The 20750-nt window shown below is 49.6% G+C and overlaps 1 protein-coding gene across 5 annotated transcripts in view; it reads left to right on the top strand.

Moving 5' to 3' along the window:
- Nucleotides 1-20750, top strand: part of RPH3A (rabphilin 3A) — a 273122-nt gene that overhangs the window by 203719 nt on the left and 48653 nt on the right. For 4 of the 5 annotated variants that reach the window (XM_043557655.1, XM_043557654.1, XM_043557653.1 and 1 more), the window contains exons 3-5: nucleotides 2191-2279; nucleotides 6653-6664; nucleotides 15151-15297. In XM_043557655.1, the coding sequence (XP_043413590.1) occupies nucleotides 2209-2279; nucleotides 6653-6664; nucleotides 15151-15297 (230 nt within the window). In that variant the 5' untranslated portion in view covers nucleotides 2191-2208. The remainder of the gene's footprint in view (nucleotides 1-2190; nucleotides 2280-6652; nucleotides 6665-15150; nucleotides 15298-20750) is intronic. The other variant, XM_043557657.1, reaches the window with a different exon arrangement.

A 20750-nucleotide genomic window follows, 5' to 3' on the forward strand; every position in this document is an offset into this window, starting at 1 on the left:
AGAGAGGCCTGGGGGAGAGGGCGGGGGGGGGGGGGTGCTGCGTAGGGAGCAAGAGGAGAGTGGGGGGTAGAGTTAGAGAAGGAGGTCACAAGGAGCCAAGGTCATGCCAAGGAGTTTAGATTTTATTCTGGGAGCAATAGGGAGCCATTGAAGACTTCTGAGCAAAAGAGTGACATGGGCTGATTTACTGTATTTGAGGTAGGGAGGGAAGGGACATAAAGTGCAGACACGGCTTTTGCAGGTGTATGTACCTGTTTAATGGCCACCCAGATCAAGATACAGAACATTTTCATCCTACAGAGGCCCCTCCCCAGCTGCCCCTCCCCGGCCCCAAAGTTAGCAATGGATTTGCTCTGATTTCTACAATCATCAAATAACTTTGTCTCTTCTTCACTTCCATGAAACCCACCGTCATATAGCGTGTTCTCTTTTGCTGCTGGCCTCCTTCATAAAATATAGTGTCTGTGAGAGGTGTCCCTATCGCTACATACATCAGGGGTTTGTCTTTTATTGCAGACCAGCATCCCACTGCGTGGACAGACCACACGGATCTATCTACTCTCCTGTTGATGGGCATTTGGACTGTTTCTAGGTTTTAGCTGTTGTGAATCAGGAAGCTGTGAACATTCTTGTACATGCTTAGAACGTGAGCATTTTCTCCTTGGGTGTAATCCTAAGAGTCGCACTCGTGAACTGCAGGGGAGATGAACGTCCATAGCTTTAATGGGCCTGCCAGCTTCCCAAAGTGATGGTCCCACCCTCCCCCCACTTCACTGAGATACATTTCACATATCATAACAATTCACCCTTTACAATGAATTTTAGAACATTCTCATTCCCCCCCCACCAAAGAAGCCCCGTGCCCCAAAGCCATCACCTCCTAGTCCCCCCACCCTCCCCAGCCCCTGGCAACCAAAATCTATTTTCCGCCTCTGTAGGTTTGGATGTTTCTTACAAATGGAATCACACAATGTGGCCTTTTGTGTCTGGCGTCTTTCACTCAGCACCCTGTTTTCAAGGTTCATCCGCGTGGCGCATGTCAGAACCTCTTTCCTTTTTACGGCTACATAACCTTCCATCGCCTAGACCACACCACATCTTGTTTGTAGGCTCATCAGTTGGTGAATACGGAGTCATTCCCACTCTTTGGCTGTTACGAATGATGCTGCTATGAGCATCCGCGTACACGTTTTTGGGTGAACATATGTTTTCGTTTCCCCTGGGCAGGTCGGTACTTAGGTGTGGAATTGCTGGGTCCCACAGTATCTCTGTGTTTCGCCGTGGGGTGCTGTTTTTACAAGCTGTGAGTTGTGTTTGTAAAGATCTCCCTGGCCACTGTGTGGAGCGTGGACTGAAGAAAGCCAAGGGTATGGAAGCGGGGGGGCTGCGGAAGAGGCCACCACAGTAAGCCGGGTGGAGATGGCGGTGTCTTGGATCAGCACAGCGGTGAGCCAGGCAGAGAGCAGTGGACAGATTCTGGATCCACTGTGAAGATCAAACCAACGTCATTTTCGGATGGGTCGGGTGTTAAAAGTTTTTTTTTTTTTAAAGCCAGGATTGACTTCAGGGTTTTGGACCTCAAAGCTGGCCAAGGCCAAGGTGACTGGCAAATGAGTCAGATGACACCCTCCGGTAGAAAGACCCTGGATTGGAATCAAGAACTCTGACCCTAGCCCTGCTGGACACGTGGCCTTGAGTTAGTGAAGAAGGAGGATGTGGGTTTTAGGAAGAAGGCTCTTGGCTCCGATCCATTTCTGCCTCTAGGGAGCTGTGACTTCCAGAAGGAACTTTCCCTCTTGGGGCCTGGGTTTCTCCATCTGGGAAGTGGAGAAGCTGGGTGACATGCTGGTCTTCTCTGCATCTCCCGGAGTGCTTGGCATAGAGTAGGGACTTAAGAAAGAGCGGCTGGGGGCTCCTGGGTGGCGCAGTCGGTTGAGCGTCCGACTTCAGCCAGGTCACGATCTCGCGGTCCGTGAGTTCGAGCCCCGCGTCGGGCTCTGGGCTGATGGCTCAGAGCCTGGAGCCTGTTTCCGATTCTGTGTCTCCCTCTCTCTCTGCCCCTCCCCCGTTCATGCTCTGTCTCTCTCTGTCCCCCAAAAATAAATAAATGTTGAAAAAAAAATTTAAAAAAAAAAAAAAAAAGAAAGAGCAGCTGGATAACTGGGTGATGTCCGGGTTAATGTTTTCCAGGAGCACCGGACTTCTGCCATGACCGACACCGTGTTCAGCAACAGCTCTAGCCGTTGGATGTGTCCCAGTGACCGACCCCTTCAATCAGAGTAAGTCTCTGCGTCTTCCTGGGAGTGGCTTGTGTGGGGTCAGTGAGGTCCTGATAGTCCTACACTTGAAGGAAGAGAGGAAAAGCAAGGAAAGAAACAGAATTTCCTTCCGTGGGGTGAGGGGGGAAAAAACACCCGGTGGGGGTATTGTCATGGAAACTTCTTCACCCATTTTACTGCTTCCCAAGGTTGGAAGAACAAGATGAAATTTTGGGGTGCCTGGGGGGCTCAGTCAGTTAAGTGTCCGACTTCAGCTCAGTTCATGATCTCGTGGTTTGTGAGTTCGAACCCCACATCAGGCTCTGTGCTGACAGCTTAGAGCCTGGAGCCTGCTTTGGATTCTGTGTCTCCCGCTCTCTGCCTTGTCTCTGCTTGTACTCTCTCTCTCTCTCAAAAATAAATAAACATTAAAAAAAAAAACAAGGTGAAATTTTGAACTCCATACCACATATTAGAGGTGGCATGGTGGAGTGGTGAGAGCACTGATCCAACAGTTAAAATCAGACTTGGTTCTGCTTCTAGATGTGAGCTCATTTACTGTGCGATCATAGGCAAATCTCTTCCCCCCTCTGGGCCTCAGTTTCCTCATCAGTCAAATGAGGAAGTTGGACTAGATCACAGGTTGCAAACGGGCAGGCCACCAGCTGACTGTGACTTGCAACCGTGTTTTTTTGTTTGTTTGTTTTTACTATCTGGTTTTGGCCTGATTATTTAAAAATTGGGAAATTTTACATAAAAGTAACGTCATATTCTGTATCCAGTAATTATTACACCTGAATAAGGGATGTATTAGATCTGTGCCATACTGGCTCATGAGAGCTGATAAATTTTGGGGCATTTGGCAAGCCTGTTATTAAACACAGTCATTAAAAATTAAGTTTATAACGTTATCATTGAATTATGTTAAACACAAAGGATATAAATACTCAAAATTAATCACTTAATTATTTTACTATATTTTGTTATTCTCTGTGTTATGTTACATATGTTTTATTTTGAGAGAGAGAGAGAGAGAATGCAAGTGGGGGAGGGGCAGAGAGAGAGAGGGAGAGAGAGAATCCCAAGCAGGCTCCACACTGTCAGTGTAGAGATCATGACCTGGGCCAAAGTCAGATGCTTAACTGAATGAGCCACCCAGGTGTCCCTATTAAACCTGTGTATCTAATGCTATGCTCCTGCATATTTCTTCCCAATTTTGCATCAGTGGGGCTTTTTCTCCACCGTTAAATTGTCTGGGAAGGGTTCACCAGCACACCACTGCCTGTAGTGCCTGACCACCTAAGTCTGTTGTTTATCATTCCTGTAGGTTTTCACTCAAAATGGCTTCTTTGAATGCTTGGTAGTTTTTTACTGTGAGTTCAATCTGTGAGAATCCTGGGGATCGACTTCGGGGATATTTTTCTTCAGAAGGATTAACATTCTTGCTTCTGCCAGGATTCAGGGGAGTCACTCCCCCAGGATGGCGTTAGCTCCCTCGGAGGATCCTGGCTCAACGTCCTCCTGGGTCTCAGATTGAGCTTCTCCACCTGTTAGGGGCGTAAGGTCAGACTCTGGAACACAGTGCTGGTATTTGCATCGGCTTACTGCTCACAGCTCGCTGTCCTAGATTCAGTTTGCTTTGTTTTTTTTCTCTTTTTTTAAAAAAAAAATTGCCTTCTAGAGTATGAATATGTACCTTCAACAGTACACATTTGAAGTCCAGTTTGACCATTGGAAGAACGTGAAGGTATCACATGCAGTCGTGTGGTAATGAACAAATCCCTACTTCCCCAGTGTTTCCTTGTGCCTCTTCCTCCCCCCACCCCAACCCCCACATCTCCAGGTAATTACTAAGCTTTCTGTAAATATAACATTAGTTTATGTTTTCTAGAATTTCACGCAAGTGGAATCATACAGTGCGAACTCTTTTTTGGGAGATGTCTCTCTTCTTTTTCATGATCCATTCGTCTTGTTCCAAAACACCCATATTGTTGTGCGGGTCAATAGTTTGTTCCTTTTTATTACTGAATTCTATCTCATTGTGTGGCGATACCACAATTTGTTTATCCGTTTGGCTCCTGATGGACTCTGGGCTGTTTCCAGTCTGGGACTGGGACACATAAAGCCTCGTACAGAGATGCTTTCGTCTCGCTTGGGTCATCACCTAGGAGCAGGCTCCCGTACTCGCGTGATAGGTATGCGCCGAACTTCTTACAAAGCTGCCAGACTGTTTTCCAAGTTGGCTGCACCATTTTACATTTCCACCAGAAGGTGTATGAGAATTCTAGCTTCTGTGCCTTCTCCTCACGGCCCTTGACGTGGCCAGTCTTTCTGACGTTAATCATTCTAGTGTGTGCACAGTGGCATTTCCTTGTGCTTTTCACTTGCGTTTCCCTACCGACTAATGATGCCGAACCCCCTCTTACGTAACGCTTGCCTTTCACATAACCCCTTTGTTGAAGTGTCTGTTCAAATCTTTTTTTCCATTTTAAAATCAGGGCATTTACCTTCTTACTAAATTTTACAAGCTTTTTTCTCCATATGCTATAGATAAGAGTCCTGTTTTTGGATACACATTGTTGCAAGTATTTTCTCTTGGCTCTGACTTGCCTTTTCTTTTTCATAACAGAAGCGTTTAAGTTTTCATTTTGACCAAGTCTGTTGTGTTTGTTTGTGTTGCAAGGGGAGGTGGTGTTGGAGAATTCCCCTAACTTTATAGCAATCCCAGAACTGCATTAAAAAAAAGGGGGGAGTCTGCTCTAATTTGTCTAGGACCTAATTATGCATTGATGAAGGGTCTGAGTATTTAGTCCACCCATATTCTCTGAAGCAAAAGCCCCCGTCTGCTTACTTCTGTCCAAAACCTCCAGTTCTGTGAGTTTTACAGTTTTGCCGACACTATGGAACTTTTCCAAAGGAAACGTCTATTCTGCCAAGCCCTTCCCATGGTGTTCTCTTGGAGCCAAAGTTACTTTGCAGAGAACATTCCATCGGCCAAAAAATTGTGTTTCTGTAAGATAAACAGTTGCCGGAGGGTGGATGAGGGTAAAATATTTATTTTATTTAGGAAATGTCAGTTAATTAAAATACCATCCATCAGAGTTTACTTTTCGTCAATATGAAGCCAGACAATTTGCCCTACAATTAAATTAAAATTATTCCAAACGGTCTGGATACAGTTTTCTTAAAGTGCTCCTGGGCTCTTCTGTGAAACATCTTGGCATTCTGCATGCATCCGGCTGCCTTGATTGCTTCTACGTTTCCTTCAGATATTAAAATTATTTTTCAAATAAATACTAACGGGTGAATTATAGACATCACACTTGCTACTTAGTTTGCTGCAGCTAATGCAGATGTTTCTAAGGTCTTTCTCTGGGAAATTAAGAAATCCAGTCTTGATTCACTTCTGGCTAGCCAGAGACACTTACTATTTTTGTGATTTTCAAACGCTTTTGTGATTTTCAAATGCCTCCCTCTCTCAGCCTCCTTGAACCTAATGACAATGTTTGAGGCACAATTGTGATTGTGGTTGAAAGATGGGAACACATCTGCTTCTTGCTTGGGTACGTTCAGCTCTCCACACGTGGGGACAAATGCTGGTGTCCCAACGTTCTATTTCTCTGTAGTTTTCAAGTCTGCAAGGCAGAGAGTACCAGAGATCAGAGGTGGAAACTGAGGCACCAGGGGAGGCTACGACATGCCTACAATTGCTCGCCTAGTAAATAGAGATGCTGGTCTTCTTTCTAGAGTGGAAGAACTGGCTGACCCACGGAGTGTTCAGGGCTCACTGCCCTACCTCAATGCGCTCTCTGTCCCCCAGGATGACGTTGGCCATGCTGTCATTAGGCGATTTCTCTTTAGTACCAAAAATCCATTGTTCAATTACATAAATGGTCGGCTCAGTTAATAAGCTGAACTGATTAGTCATTTTCATCAAAGCGAAGGATTTTACAACCCTTCTTTGCAGCAACCTTTTTCAGATGTGCTGAAATAAGGTAATAATGACTAGAAGTGTTTTTGGAAAATGTTTTGGAAACCAAAACCAAACAGAAGTAGGTCATTGCAATTTAAACTCTGTGGTTGTTGTTGGGGCGCCTGGATGGTTCAGTCAGGTAAGCATCTGACTCTTGGTAACAGCTCAGGGCCTGATCTCACAGTCGTGAGTTCGAGCCCCACATCAGGCTTGCTCAGAGCCTGCTTGGGATTCACTCTGCCACTCTCCCGCTCACACACACACTCTTTCTCTCTCGAAATAAAGTAATAAACTTTTAAAAAGACACTTTATCTAAAAAAGTCAACTCTGTAGTGGTTGCATCCAGTGTTGGTATTTTATGAGATTTGTTTCCTTAACTTTATTCATTTTTTCTCTCTCTCCTTTCTTTGCCTTCCCTCAGTGATAAAGAACAGTGAGTATTTTGATACTTTAATTTTTCCACAGATTGAATTTTATCTCTTCTCTGTTCAAATTAGCTGACCCCCAAAGAGAGCTGGTTAAAAAAGGAACTAGCAAGTTTTACATGTCTTAAAAAAAAAATCCGAGTTTCTGGAGAAAAAAATTAGGAAATTACAAAAAACTGTCTTGGTAAAGGATAGAAAGCATTCCTTAGGAGAGCCCTCACTGTCATTCTTCTTAGTGACCTGTGGGATTCCAGCCAGCTTACTGACCCCTCTGTGCCCGTTTCTGCAGCCTTTGCCTGGGAACAACGTTCTCAGATAAAGACAATGGTCACTCACATAACTGCTATCACTAATAAAAGGTGACGAGGAGCAGAACAGAGCCTTTGGGAAGTTACGTGCCACACATGTGGTCTCTGTCACCTCATGGGAGGTCAGTCTGGGTTCCCAGTGAGGCGCCTTTGACGCGGAGGTCCTATCTCTGCTTACGTCTGTGTTTTAAATTGGATTCATTTCCTCAATATGCATGACAGATTGAACACCGAGTCCAATAAATGAACAGTCAGGCCACAAAGCAGACTGGGCTTCGGTTGTGTGTGCACGTTGAGAAGCTCTGGAAGGCTGTTGCTACCCTCCCTGAGATGGGGACGCAATCACAGAACCAGCAGCAGAGCATCAGGTCTGGCACCAGAAAACCCAGGTCTGAGTCCTGGTCTGGTGCTCAGTTTCAGGGTGGCCTTGAGTGATGCCCTTCACTTCCTTGAATCCTGGCTCCCTCCTTTGTGAAATAGGAATGATCACCCTGCCCTTCCTTCCTCTTCGTGTGGTGGTAGGATCGAATGAGATGTACAGGAAAGCTTTGTAAACTGTAAGGCACCAAGCAAAATCAGAGGCATGTGTGAATTACAACCTTGCCTTACCTTCGTGTATATATATATATACACACTGTGTTTATGTGCGGGGTGTATATGCATTGTACAGCTTTTTTGGACCTAAATGACCATATCATCATACCCAGAATCCTTAAAAGTTTTCTTAACACTAATAAACACTTAACTAGATGACCTGGGGAAATTCTTTCCTGCTTTCCTGACCCTGACCCACCCCCCTATCTGTCAAATGGGGACTTTGAACAAGCTGATCACTAAAGACCATTTGAATGTCCTACAGTCTGATGTTGGCTGATAAGACTCTGGCCAGACAAAATCTGCTTTTGATGAATATCACGAGTATATTATTCAGACATGTAGGGAGAGATGCTGAGACGTTGTCAGAGCGTAAATATGAACATCACAAGAGAGGTTCATGACTCCAGAGGGTACTCCTCTGAGTGCTGCAAGTCGAAAGGTAGGGTATGTGTTCATTCTCTCTCCCTCGTTCCTTCACCCCTTCCCTCCTCCCTTCCTCCCCTTCTCCCTTGCTCCCTTCTTCTCTTCCTTCCTTCATTAACAAATCCTCACCAAGTTCCCACCACATGTCAAACACTGTGCTTAGTACTAGGGATACAGGCATAGCCAAAGTATGAGTTTGGATCCAGGGGGGGTCTACAAACAAATAAATAGCCAGTCAGCAACAAATACCCAAGCGTGCAAGGAACTGTCATAGCAGAATCACAGTGAGCCTTGGGAATGCAAGGAGAGGCACATAACCCAGACTTGGTGATCCTGATAGGGGAGTTCCTGGAAGAGGTGATGTGGAGACTGAGACCGGGTGACGGAGGAGCAAGATGGAGAAGAGACAGAGGAGTTCCAGGCAGAGGAACAGCATGTGCAAAGTCCAAATGTGAGAGGCGGCATGGAAATTTAGAAGAACTGAGTAGAACTCAGTCTGACTTAAAAGATTAGCGGGAACTTGAGATTCCCTTAGCAGTCTAAAGGGGGTAGGAGGAACCCGAGCATCCTTTCTGTACCCCCTTTAGTCTAGTAGGGGTGAATTTCATCCAGAAGCGCCTTTAGGCCAGCAAGGCCTATGTAAAACATTCCATGGCATTCCATGGTGTAGCCGCCCCTCCTTCCCCATCCTTTCCTCCAGGATTCATTAAAACCTCATTCACTGAGCTGTAAAGAGACTTCCTGCCGACACCTGCCTGTGTTGGCATCCTGGGGGACAGGGGGGTGGAGAAGAAGTAAGAAAGGAAAGAAAAAGGATTAATTTTCTGCACACCGCTGCTATTTAATGTTTCGGAGCCTTCGTGCCCCGACAGCACTTGCCTCGTCCTACTCCTTTTGGGAATTATAATTTATTAATAGAGACATCTGGTGGGTATTTATTATGTGACTATTGTGTGCATGAAATGAAGAATCAGGGTGGGAGGCCAAAAGGAGGCGGGAGTCTGGATTTTGCAGTATTTCAGGGAGCGACATGTGCGAAGGGCTTCTACCAGCAGTCAGGACGGATCTCCTCTGTGTTGGGGGCCCTGGGTGTTGGCTGTGGCGGGAGGGCTCCTTCTGTCCCTGTCCAGACACCCCTGAGCAGGTAGGCTCAGGTAGCAGCCGAAGCACGATCCGGATGCCGGTTTCTTGAGTCTCTGCCTCATATGCATGTTTCTCAGCAATTCCCTCCCCTCTCCTGCGTGTCAGGCATCTGGACAAATTGCAGGCCAGCCGCGGTGATCTTTAAGCTTTTTGTCAACAGCGAAACGCTTTGAATGAATTTAATTCAGAAGCTGGATATGTAAGGCAGATCAGAGGAGAGCTGGATAAAGACCTTTAGTGGCTACAAGCCTTCAACATCTTATAGGGAAGTTGATGCCGCTGGTCATTTCCAATAATACCAAACTGTAAAATAAACGTAGACGCCCTAATGGGCTTCACCTATCTGTGTGGTCACCACAGCGGGCACTGTATCAGTTTGCTTTTGCTGTGTGACGAGCCAGCTTAAAACTCAGTGGCATGGAATGCCAGTCGCTTACTCTCAGGGGTCTGGGCCTGCCTGGGCTTGCTTATGCATCAGCGGGGCTGGCTGATCTAGGAGCCATGGCTGCAACGGCTCAGCTCTGCTCCACATGCATCTCATCCTCCAGCCCCCTGTCCTGGGCTTGTTGTCCCGGTCACCGCAGGGGCGCGAGAGAGTGAGCACAAACACGCAAGACTTTTGCAGGCTCAGCCTCGGGGGTGGCACGACATCGCTCCCCTGCATTTCATTGGCCAGGGCAAGTCAGAAGTCTGGGAAGGATGCACGTGTAGAGAGATAGACTGACTCTTGGGTGAGAGCGATTTCAAATTCACACGGCAGAGAGCGTGGATACTTGGAAGGGTGAAGTATGGAGGTCGTCAACGCAGTAAACCAAATTTCATGCTTTTTTCAAGTACTACGTTCTTTCCGGTTTTTTCTCTTTGTTTTCTATACTGGTATCCGTCTTCTGCTAGTGCTGAGAACCCAGCTGAGTGGGGACGGTGGGCGGCCTGGTTGCCTACCTATCCCGTCCTTCTATCCCCCACCCCCCTGCAGCCCTTGAGATCCCTCCAGGGAACTGCTGAGCCCAGTTTGGTGGCGGGGCGAGGGAATAGGAGGCAGGCATCCTTTGCTGTTTGTCTTAAGTGTGTGGATAAGAGTGGAGACAGGCTAGGCAGTTCGCCCTTACCTGTCTCAGCCGGCAAGCCAGGGGTCTCTCTACATGCAGCCTCCGAGGGCCCCAGCAGGAAACAGAAATGAAACCATTCCCATTTAACAGATCCAGAAACTGATACTTAGAGCGGAGCAGAGCCCGCTGCTTACACGCGGCAGACCCAGGATTACAATCTTGAACTCCGCCAGGTCAGGGAGGGCTCACGTTGCCATGCAGTAGGCCGTCCGGGTATTTTCTGGCTTGGATGCAATGCTGTGAGTAACTTGAGTACTTTGGCCTTTGATGAGTTCCCCACACTGGACCCTGGTCTTAAGGCTGCAGAGCTGGGATCCTGGGCTCAGAGGGCCTTGGCAAAGGAGCCACTGTCCTGTCTTAGGAGTTCTCGAGGGTTCCGTGCTGACAGTGCTCCCCAGCATATCACGGGGAGGCCCAGACAGGCCCAGTCTCTCTCTTGAGAGCAGAGGCTCTGGTCTGAAACACTATCTCGCTTCTCTCTGTTTGCTTTCGGAATTAAAACACGAAAATCCACAGGAGGCTTGTGAGTCCCCACTGAGACCAGTCGGTGACATTTTCAAACACTGGATGAGCTGTTTGTCAACTGCGTGTTTTGGAGCCGAGAATGGGGGAGGGGTTGGAGAGGGGCTGGCAACCCCTGGCACGCCTTCTGCCTGTCTGCAGATGGAGGCAATTATGTCAGGCGGGCCCTCTCAGGGACCCCCCGTCCCTGCTTATGTTTCTGGAGCCACACGTGTTCAGCAGCACCCATGTCCTGCACACACGGACCCCGGTGAGTTGTGTGATGGGGTGAGAGGCATTGGTTTTGTGTCTGGCCCGTGACTGACCCTGCCCACGGCCAGATGGTGAGCTCCAGGAACACGTCCTTGAAGGGGTCTCCACTGGGAACATGGCCCGGCATCTCACCCGTGCTCTGGTTTTGGTCACTAGGCTGCTTTGTAAAGGCAGGACATAAATGGAGAGGGATCAGAAGAGGTAGAAGGAAGAAAAGTGAGGACAAAGGAGGGAAGAATAGGGCCAGTTGGGACGTCCATTTCTAGGGAAAGCCAGAGGGACCTGGGGGAGGGGTGGCTGAATTAGGTTATGACGCAGGCTCTTTTGGGAAAGGTGGGTGATCTTCATTATGCTGGAGTCCAGTGCATCCTTTAAAAATAATTGAAGAAACGTCAGGCTCAGGGATATTAGCACACTGTAAGGAAGATCTTTCCAATACAACATCACAGGCTCCCTGAGAAAGTGAGGTCTCCGTTGTGGGGAGCATTCAAGCAAGGCTGGAAAGACCCCTGCTAGGGAGGCCGTGGCAGACAGACAATGTTCTGGTGTTCATGCCTTAGTGTAATCAAGGTCCCCTCAAGGTGAGGGCACCTGAGGGTGGGTGGGACCCGGGACCTGTTTCTAACCTATAGGATACAGCAAAGGGACGGGACGTCACTCTCGTGATTACATTATGTTGTATAAGACTCTTTCTCAGCTGACAGGAGCCAGGTCCCCCTGGCGTACTTGATGAAGCGAGCAGCTCCCAGGATGAAGTTGGAGAAGCCCACTTGGTTAGGAATTGCGGATTGCCCCCAGGACCCCAGGGGTAGCCTCTTGCCAACTGCTAACAAAAAGCCAGGCCCTCAGTTACGCAGCTGCAAGGAAATGAATCTTTCCAGCAACCCAAATTTGCCTGGAAGCTGATTTCTCCCCCCTCCCCGGTCAAGCGTCCAGATGAGAACACAGCGCAGCCAACACCTGACTGCGTCCTCATGAGATGCCAAGCGGAGGAGCCGGCTTAGCCGGGCCTGGATGGACACAGACACTGTGAGGTCACAAATGTGTGCTGTTTTAAGCCCCTAAATCGGTAGTAACTCGTGATGCAGCAATAGAGAATGTAGAAAGTGTATACAGACCCTGTAGATGGGGCTTTTTCCGCTCTGTCTCTACCCTCCAGCCGAGTTTTTCCAGTACCTGCAGGACAAATCGCTTCAACCTTGGTGGCTGCAAACAATGAAACCTTTATCACATCTCCCGGTTTCTGTTGGTGGGAATTTGAGGGTGGCGGGTGCTTCCCCCACAAGGTTACTCGTGCAGTTGGTGTCCTCCCAGGGCTTGCTGGGGGCTGGAGGACCGCGGAGCAGTCAAGAGGGCACTGGCCGTGGCTGGGGGCCTCCCTTCCCCTGCACATGGGGCTTTTCCACGGGGATGTTAGCATGTCCTCATGACGTGGCGTCCGGCTTCCCCCAGGGCAAACGATCCAAGGCCACAAGGCAGAGGCTGCGATGGCTTTTACGACCCAGCCTTGGAAGTCACGCACTGCCACTCCCGCTGTATTTCTTGGTCACCCGGGACCGGCCGGAAGTCAGCGTGAATACCAGGAGGCAGGGGTCCTAGGGGACCACCCTGCAGGCTGGCTGCCACGTTGATCTTCACCTCCTCCGGCACTCTGCCCGCTCTCTCAACAACAAGCCTTTGCAAAGACCGTTTACTCCCTTCGCCAGGCCCGGTCTCTTTCTCTGCTGTCCCCTCCCGGGTTTCAGCTTACCCTTGCGGTCTGCGCAAGGGCCCTAGTGCTGCTCTGGGGCCTGAAGCTTACATAATTTGGGGGGCCCTCTTTACCTTGCTTTTACAAAATTTTCAGCTCACAGGACCATTGCTAATGCCCCTCCTGGGGTCTGGGAAGGTGCCTGTGCGAACAAACAGTCCCAAATGTAAGCTTTGCTTGTATCACAGCAGATCTCTGTCTGGGTCTTAACATGGCTGTCACTTCCCCAGGGAGCTGTCCTTGGTCCTTTAGACTAACCAAGTTCCACTGCTTAGGTCACCCTTAGGATTAGACGTTTAACATCCCTTTGGGCCACAAGGGACTGTGTCTTAATTCAATAACTTTCTGTGCTCACTCTCACACACTATTCTAAATACGATTGACACAGTAGTGACCCAGACCCAGACAAGGCTCCTGCCCTCCTGAAACCAACATTCTGGTGCAGGGGTAGGGGGCGTTGCGTGTAGAGAGATGCAGTAAACAGGTAACAAAATTTTTTTAGAAAGATAGTTTGAATTAGTGATAGGTGCCATGAAGAAAATAAATCTGGGCAATGGGGGATCAAGGAAGGCCTCTCTGAGCAGCTGGTATCTGAGCTGAGGCCTGAATAATGAGTGTTCCTGGTGGGAGACACAGCAAGTGCAAAGGCCCTGAGGCAGAAACAAGGTTTCGGAGTTTGGGACTGAGCAGGGAGGCCAGTGCAGCTGACTATAGGGATAAGGGAGAGCTGGAGGCCATGAGGATGGAGACACAGGTTAAGGACAGACCGGGTAGGATTTTGCACGTGGGCCAAAAGAGCAGGTCCTATTTTATTTAGGTAAAGTTCACATGATAATATAACATGAACCATTTTAAAGCGTACAGGTCATTGGCACTTATATTCCTGATGGTGTTCGCCCACTGCCTGTATGTAGTCATGGGTGTTATTCTAAACCAGTGCAAAGCCATTGGAGGGGTTTGAGCAGAGTGGGCCAAGTGCGTTGATCAGGTGTTCATCCCCAGAGGCCCCTGCTGCAAGGCAAGGTACGTTTCCATCAGCATTTCCCCAGGCCACACCCCTCCCTTCCCTTTCTCAACGTCAGGCTTGCCCAAGACATCTGCTTCTCTTCGCTTCCAGACTCTTCCTTCTCCGCTCTTCAGACCAAACCAGCTAAGGGTGGGAGAATGGAAGAGAAGCCAGGGGAGGGAGGGAGATGGGGCTTTTAATTTGCAACTTTGAGCGTCAAAAGGCAATTTCATGCCTGCTGATGTGATCAGAGCAGTGGAAATAATAGAAGCAGACAGCTAATGGGGTGCTGGGGCCGGAGGATTCCTACTCTACCGACTTTTTTCCCTAGCAGGGACAAGGATTTCCAGCAGTATTTAACCTTGCTTTCCACTCGGGGGGGCACCTCAGCGCCGTGGGGGCGTGGACCATCTTATTAGCAGAGATCATGACAACAGCACTAGCTCTCCACCCGGCCTCCTTTGACCCTCTGCACCATCACCAGGGCTGTGGGGCTGGCCTTCCATTCCCTCTGTGTCGTGGAGGTTAAGTGTGCATCCTGCCCAGCTCTGGATTCCACCTCTGCCACCTCCCAGCCATGTGACTTTGGGCAGGTGGTCTCACTGCTCCGTATTGGGGTCTCCTCACCAGTAAGCAGACAATAACAGCCCCTGCCCTGTAGGGACGGCGTGAGGAGGCAGCGGGATCATGTGGGCACCCGGGAGGTGCTGTGTCAGTGCTGACTTGAAGAGAAAAAAGAAAAGAAAAGAAAAGAAAAAAGAAGAAAGAAAGAAGGAAAGAAAGAAAGGAGGGAGGGAGGGAGGGAGGAAGGGAGGAAGGAAGGAAGGAAGGAAGGAAGGAAGGAAGGAAGGAAGGAAGAAAAAAAGCCAAAAAAAGCACAAGATGGAATGCAAAACGCTACGGGAGCTTCTGAGGCTGGAAATCTGGATGTTTTTGTGAAATTACGAGCTTTTTGTAAACCCTGTTGGCAATTCTTTCCAACTTATAAAGGAAATAATCTGCTGCACAAACAGAACATATGTGCAGGCAGGAGCTGGGTCAGCCTCGGACCCCCTCCTCCCAGAATGGTTTCCCCTCCGGCTGTGGAGTCTACTGTTCTGGGTTCTTCTCCCGAGAACACCCTTACTCTCTGGGTTCTCCTGAACTTCCTACAAATGCTGCTCACAGAATATGCCTACCATGTGCTAAGCACTCGGTAGACAGAAACTCATGAGAACCCTATGGGGGAGGAACGTGTCCCATTGTACAGATGAGCAAACTGAGGCTCATCTCCTAGCTGGAGAGTTTCCCAGCAGGAATTTGAACTGAAGACACCAGGGACCAGAACCTAACCACAGTCTGCTTCCTGCTGCACAGCCTCACGCCTTCCCATGTTACCTTTCAGGCTCCAGGCAGGCTGGCCCGTCCATCCCAGCGGTCCGCCCGACAGACAGAGGAAGCAGGAAGAGCTGACAGATGAGGAGAAGGAAATCATCAACAGGGTGATCGCTCGAGCCGAGAAAATGGAAGAGATGGAGCAGGAGCGAATTGGGTGAGGCCTGACACCTGCCGTCTGTCCGGAGAGCCCCCGGGGCCCGAGGGCCGGCAGGCTGTGCCGCCCAGGGGTGTGCTGGGGTGGCGGGGCTTCCCTGAGGGTTTGCCGTCCGTGACCTGCCAGACCGCTGACCCTGCAGAACTGGTATCCTTGTGGCATTAGGTGGGAGAGCTCAGGGAGGAGCAGAGAGAATGGGCTGGGGGCTCGCTAGGGAGGGGACTTGGAGGCTAGGGGTGCCATACAGAGGGGGAGCTCTGGTAGGATGGTAGGAGATTGTCACTGGAGCCTGGGGGCCAGTGATTGTGAGCGCAGGGCGTCTTGGCCAATTTCAGCTTCGTAGAAATGTGCTCTGGAGACACCATTGACCAGAGTATACAGCCGAGGAGAGCTAAGGAGAAGAGTGTCTGTCTAGGGGCGGTATGCCAAATAGCGCATTTGAAATGAACTTAGAATTGCAGAAATGGAGCTTGAAAGAGGAAGACAGCACGAGAGGGAGGCAGCAGAGGTTAACCTGACGGGTCTGGACTTGAAGAACCCCAGGGTTTTGTCCCAGTTCCCTGCTTGCCCGCTGTGGGTCCCTGGCATGGTGCCTCACCTCTCTGAGCCTCCGTTTCCTCACTTGTCGAGTGGGGGGCACGACAGTACTTATCCCACAGGACTGTTGCAAGCAGCAGATGAGATGATGCATGTAAGCTCCTTGGCCCAGACCCTGGTGACACTCAGTGTTTCATAAATGGTAAGAAGAAGGGAAAGGTGGAGTTTGGAGAGCAGATAGTTTTAAAATGTATGGGGAGAGGAGCAAGGGCTAGAAGGAGGCTGTGTAACAGGTGCGTCAGAGAGTGACAAAATCAGTGAGCAAGGCCAGTGCTAGAGAGTGAGGGAGCAGTGTGTGGGTGGTCTCGCGAAGGGAGGAGTGGAGAAAGCGGGGGTGACCATGGGGTCGGGGAGGTAGGAGGCAGGCAGGGACCTAGGACAGTATGTGTGTATGGGGGCTCTTGGTACAGGTGGAAGACCGGCTGTCGGGATGCCGGGCCGCTGGAGGGTCCTCCAGGACCAGGGTCTCAAATGGACTTGCTCCTTCCCAGCCCCCTTCCCAGTCCCCCTTCTGCCAGGGGCGGCCCTTGCCAATTGCTTACAACGGACGCAGGCACCGAGGTGCCATTTATGTCCCTACCCACACACTCAGCTAAGGGTTAAAGAGGTTCTTGGATGGAGACTGGAAGTTGGCGCCTTTGGTTTGAGTCTCTGCAGACGATTTTACTCAGGGTGGATGGGGAGCACTGCTGACAAATGACAGGCGCCTGCCACGTACTTCCTGGGTCCGCCTCATGGGTCGCCCTCCGTCTGTGTACCCCGGAGGCTGCCGAAGGGAGAGATCTCAAGGGGCCTGCTTATAGGATCGAATCCTTAATTTTTCTTTCTGTTATTTTTTTTTAAGTTTATTTATTTTGAGAGAGAGTGGGGGTGGGGAGGGGCAGAGAGAGAGAGGGAGAAGGAAAATCCCAAGCAGGTTCTGCACTGTGCGTGCAGAGCCCGATGCGGGGCTTGAACCCACGGAACCGTGAGATCATGACCTGAGCCAAAACCGGGAGTCGGATGCTTAATCAACTGAGCCAGCCAGGCTCCCCTTAATTTTGCTTTATAAAAGACCTATCAAGGGTGGGAAGTCATCCAGGCAGGAGGTCTGTGAGTGTGTGTGTGTGTGTGTGTGCCTATGTGTGTGTTCACTTCCCCCAACAATGGGCCTCAGCCTTTTGGAAGTGAGGGATATGGGTTTTAAGAGTAGACACTTACCAGCAAAACTCCTCTAAGCCATTTTCTGGCATAGTGCTTACAATCAGGTAACATATTTTATATGTTATATATTTATTTTGACTCTTGTACATCTCTCCCCTGTTAGGTTGTGAGAATCCTATAGGTAGAGATGTTTGCCTGTTTCGTTCACCAGTGAATTCTCAGAGCCTGGCTCATAGTAGGTGTGCAGTAAAATATTTGCTGAGTAAGTGAGTGAACGTGGCAGACCATATTGCCCCAAATTTCTGTAGATATCCCCTGTGGCCAAGATGATGGAGAATTTAGAATCTTGTAGCCGAGGGTCCAAATTCCCAGGGAAGGCACTCTGATTGGCTGGCTTATGTCAGGGGCTCTCATCCAATCAGCTGTGGCCAGGGGTGCCAGCCATGTTCAAATGTATCAGGTGGGCTGCCTCTGAGGGTGAAGTTAAGGAGGTCTCTGTGGCCCGAGCAGATTGCAGCATGAACATTCTGGAACATTCTAGAACAGGATAGATGGGTCCCCTGCTTCGTCCTCCATGTCCTGTCATATTGCCTTAACTAACTTGGTGACGTGGTAGAATAGCACCGTGGTTAACAACTGGGGACCCAGAGTCAGAGATACCTGGGTTCAAATTCCAGCTCTACCACTTACCCTCTGTGTGACCTTAGGTACACCACGTTAGCCTCTCTGTGCCTCAGTTTCCTCCTCTGTAAAATAGGGACAAATAATTCTTGGTGAGTGTTTAGTTAGGAGGCACAGGATTATCGTAGTGCCAGGAACAGAGCACACGCTCCATAAATGGTGGCAGTCGTTTAGAGAGGAATTTGCTTAGGAAGCTCAGTTTTTGACCCCGGCCAGGGCTTCCGTTCTAGAATTATGCCCTGAGACGCCTGTTTGGCAAGCCCTGGAATTCCAGCAGCCCTGGCTTCCCCTAAAGGAGATTTGAGAGGCTTCCAGGGAGGCCGGGGCCAAGCTCTTGATGACAGAGTGTCCCTTTGCTGAGATGTGCTTTCTGCCAGAGTGGGGGAGGACAGTCCCACAGGATTCTGGCCGTGGCTGTCTCCCTGCCCTGTTCCAGCAGCCAGTTCTTGCTGGTAGCATTGCCAGAGGCAAACCCGTCGCTATTTGTGTCTTACGATCTCAAACCTGCCCTCATTCCTGTTCTATCCATGCTTCCCTGGGAGGGGATCAGAGCAGAGTCAGAAGAAAGCAAGATGATACATCAGACATGAAACGAAGCAAGTCTGAAAACAGGGTGCCAACGGGGGTCGCATTTCAGAACCCGAGGTTCTCTGTTAATGAGGCTTTGGGGCCTCAGTTCTCCCACCCACCTAATGAGGCAGGTCAGTTTGATTCTCGGGGTCCTTCCTGCTCACACTCTATAGCATTTGGCCGTGTCTGATGGAGGACCCCAGACCATGCTGATGGCTGCCCCTCTCAGAGCAAATGAGCTCCTTCTAACTATTAAATTGCACATGTATGTGAGACCCCTTCTGGGTTCACACCAGCTCTATGGTGTGGAGTCTTTTAGGAAGTGGTTTGAAATCATCATACTGGGCACCATTTATTGAGCACTTACTATGTGCCAAGCATTGAATCTAAAACTTCCTGGAGATTAACTCCTTAACTGCTTCTCTCAACCCTGTCAAGTAGGTGCTATTATTTAACCCCCTTTTGCAGGTGAGGAAACAGGCTTAGAGAAGCGATTTGCCCAAGGTCGCTTGCCCAAGGTCACATGGAGCCAAGATGTACGTCTCTGTCTGGCTAGCTTTCAGAATTCTGCTTTTAGCTCTCAGCTGACTTGGGTGTCTTTCCTGAAGGCCTGGCCCCAAATTCTTAGACTCCAAAGGACATGGAGATTTTTAAAGCCCAGATTTGGAGGGGACCTTGTGGAGCTAGAAGCTGGAACCCATTCTGTGCTGGTCTAATGGTTCCTTTCCAGTTCCTCTTCACCTGTTTGTATCTCCGAAGCTACCAACATTGGTCTGCGCACTCCTGTGGCTCTGAGAGATACAGAGAAGAATCTTCCTCAGGCCTCCCAGGAGGCGCTGCCTCCCTAGGCCAGTTTGGCCGGAGCTGACCACCCCAGGGAGCCCCAGGCAAGCAGCAGACAGGACCCGCTTCTCTCCCTGGAGAGTGGGGGGAGGAGTGCCTAAACCTTGGCTCACCACTCGGCCCACAGCCCAGCTCTGCTTTCTTCAGCATCCCTGGAGGAAGAGATAGTAGCCAGAAAGGAAATTCATCGAACAGCCTCATTTTGCCCCCACATTCCTTATTGAAGCACTAAGTGGGATGTCAGAGGTTATTCGACGTGCCCGGACTAACTACTGGCAGGAAAGGAAATTAATTCCGGGGAGACTGCTTGAGTCATCTGTTACTGCTGCGTAACAGCCACCCACAACTTAGTGACTGAAAGAAACCACGGTCGTTGTGTTTCGCGATCCTGTGGGTTGAGAACTCAGGCAGGGCTCTGCTGGATGGGTTTTCAACTCCATGGGGCACAGGCTGGGGTCACTCCCTCAGCTGCATTCAGCTGGTGGCGGGGCGGCACTGAGAGCTGCAATCCCAAGTCCGTGCTCCCGTGTTCTCTTTGTGGCTTGCTCTCTCCATGGGATCTCTCCTTTTTCGATAGTCTGGCCTGAGCTGCTCTCCATGGCAGCCAGATCCCAAGGGAGCAAAGATGGACGTTCGTCGGTCTGGAACTGGTAGGGCATCACCCCTCCATGTTCTACTGGAGAGGGGAAATAGGTCCCTTCTCCTTATGGAAGAATGACTTGGGCCACCAGGGAAGGAAGGCACTGATGGCGGCCATCTTTGGCGGCTTCACCTTCTGCAAAAAGGGGAGTTTAACATAAGGATTTGGAGAGATCTCAAGGGATCCGAGGGCAGGAACACAGCCTGGCCTCAGGAAAGTTTTGCTTCTCATCTGACGTATTAGAAACCATACCGATACTATACCTCCTGGATTTTTATCGCTCTTTTTAGCCCTAATTCCAGAATCCCAGGGAAGGAACCCTGACTGGTCCAGCTCACCCTGAGCACCCACCTCTCCTCCAGCCAGCTGTGGCCAGGGGTCGCCGGGCTACAGATGCGGCTGCTGAGTGTGAAAAGAACCTTCGTGCATTGGACAGACACCCATAGGGTGTCCCCCAAAGTGTTGCATGTATTAACTCTGGAGTTAAACCTTTGCCTAGGAAACCCTGTCGGCGGTTTTCATTTTGTTTTTACCCTGTGGTTAGATAGATCCCTCCACATCCTCATTACATTTCTTTCTGTCCAGAGCCTCTCAAAGGCATTGGCTCACATATCCTGCCTGCCAAGGGATGGGCAGCCGGGTGGCTTCCATTTGAGGTCAATTTCCCTAAACAGATGGGCCCACAAAAGTAATTAGGAATTGTCATTAACCTTGGTGTCCAGACGCTGTGATGGAAGAGGAAGGCAGAGAGACACAGGGAGACCTGTTGTTGACAGAATCTGTTGGGTTCTGTCACCTCCCCATCTCGGTTCCATCATCCCTCATATTTTTGGCACAGAATCTTTCCAAAATGTGGACAGAGGGAGAAGTGAGTAATAATACCTATAATTTGCAACATTGAATTGGGTAGACATCTTTCCTGTGATTTGTAAGGGGATCATACTCTCCCCTTTCCAAAGGAGGACCACTTACAACCACC

This window comes from Prionailurus bengalensis, chromosome D3 (genome assembly GCF_016509475.1).
Source record: "Prionailurus bengalensis isolate Pbe53 chromosome D3, Fcat_Pben_1.1_paternal_pri, whole genome shotgun sequence".
Taxonomy (NCBI): domain Eukaryota; kingdom Metazoa; phylum Chordata; class Mammalia; order Carnivora; family Felidae; genus Prionailurus; species Prionailurus bengalensis.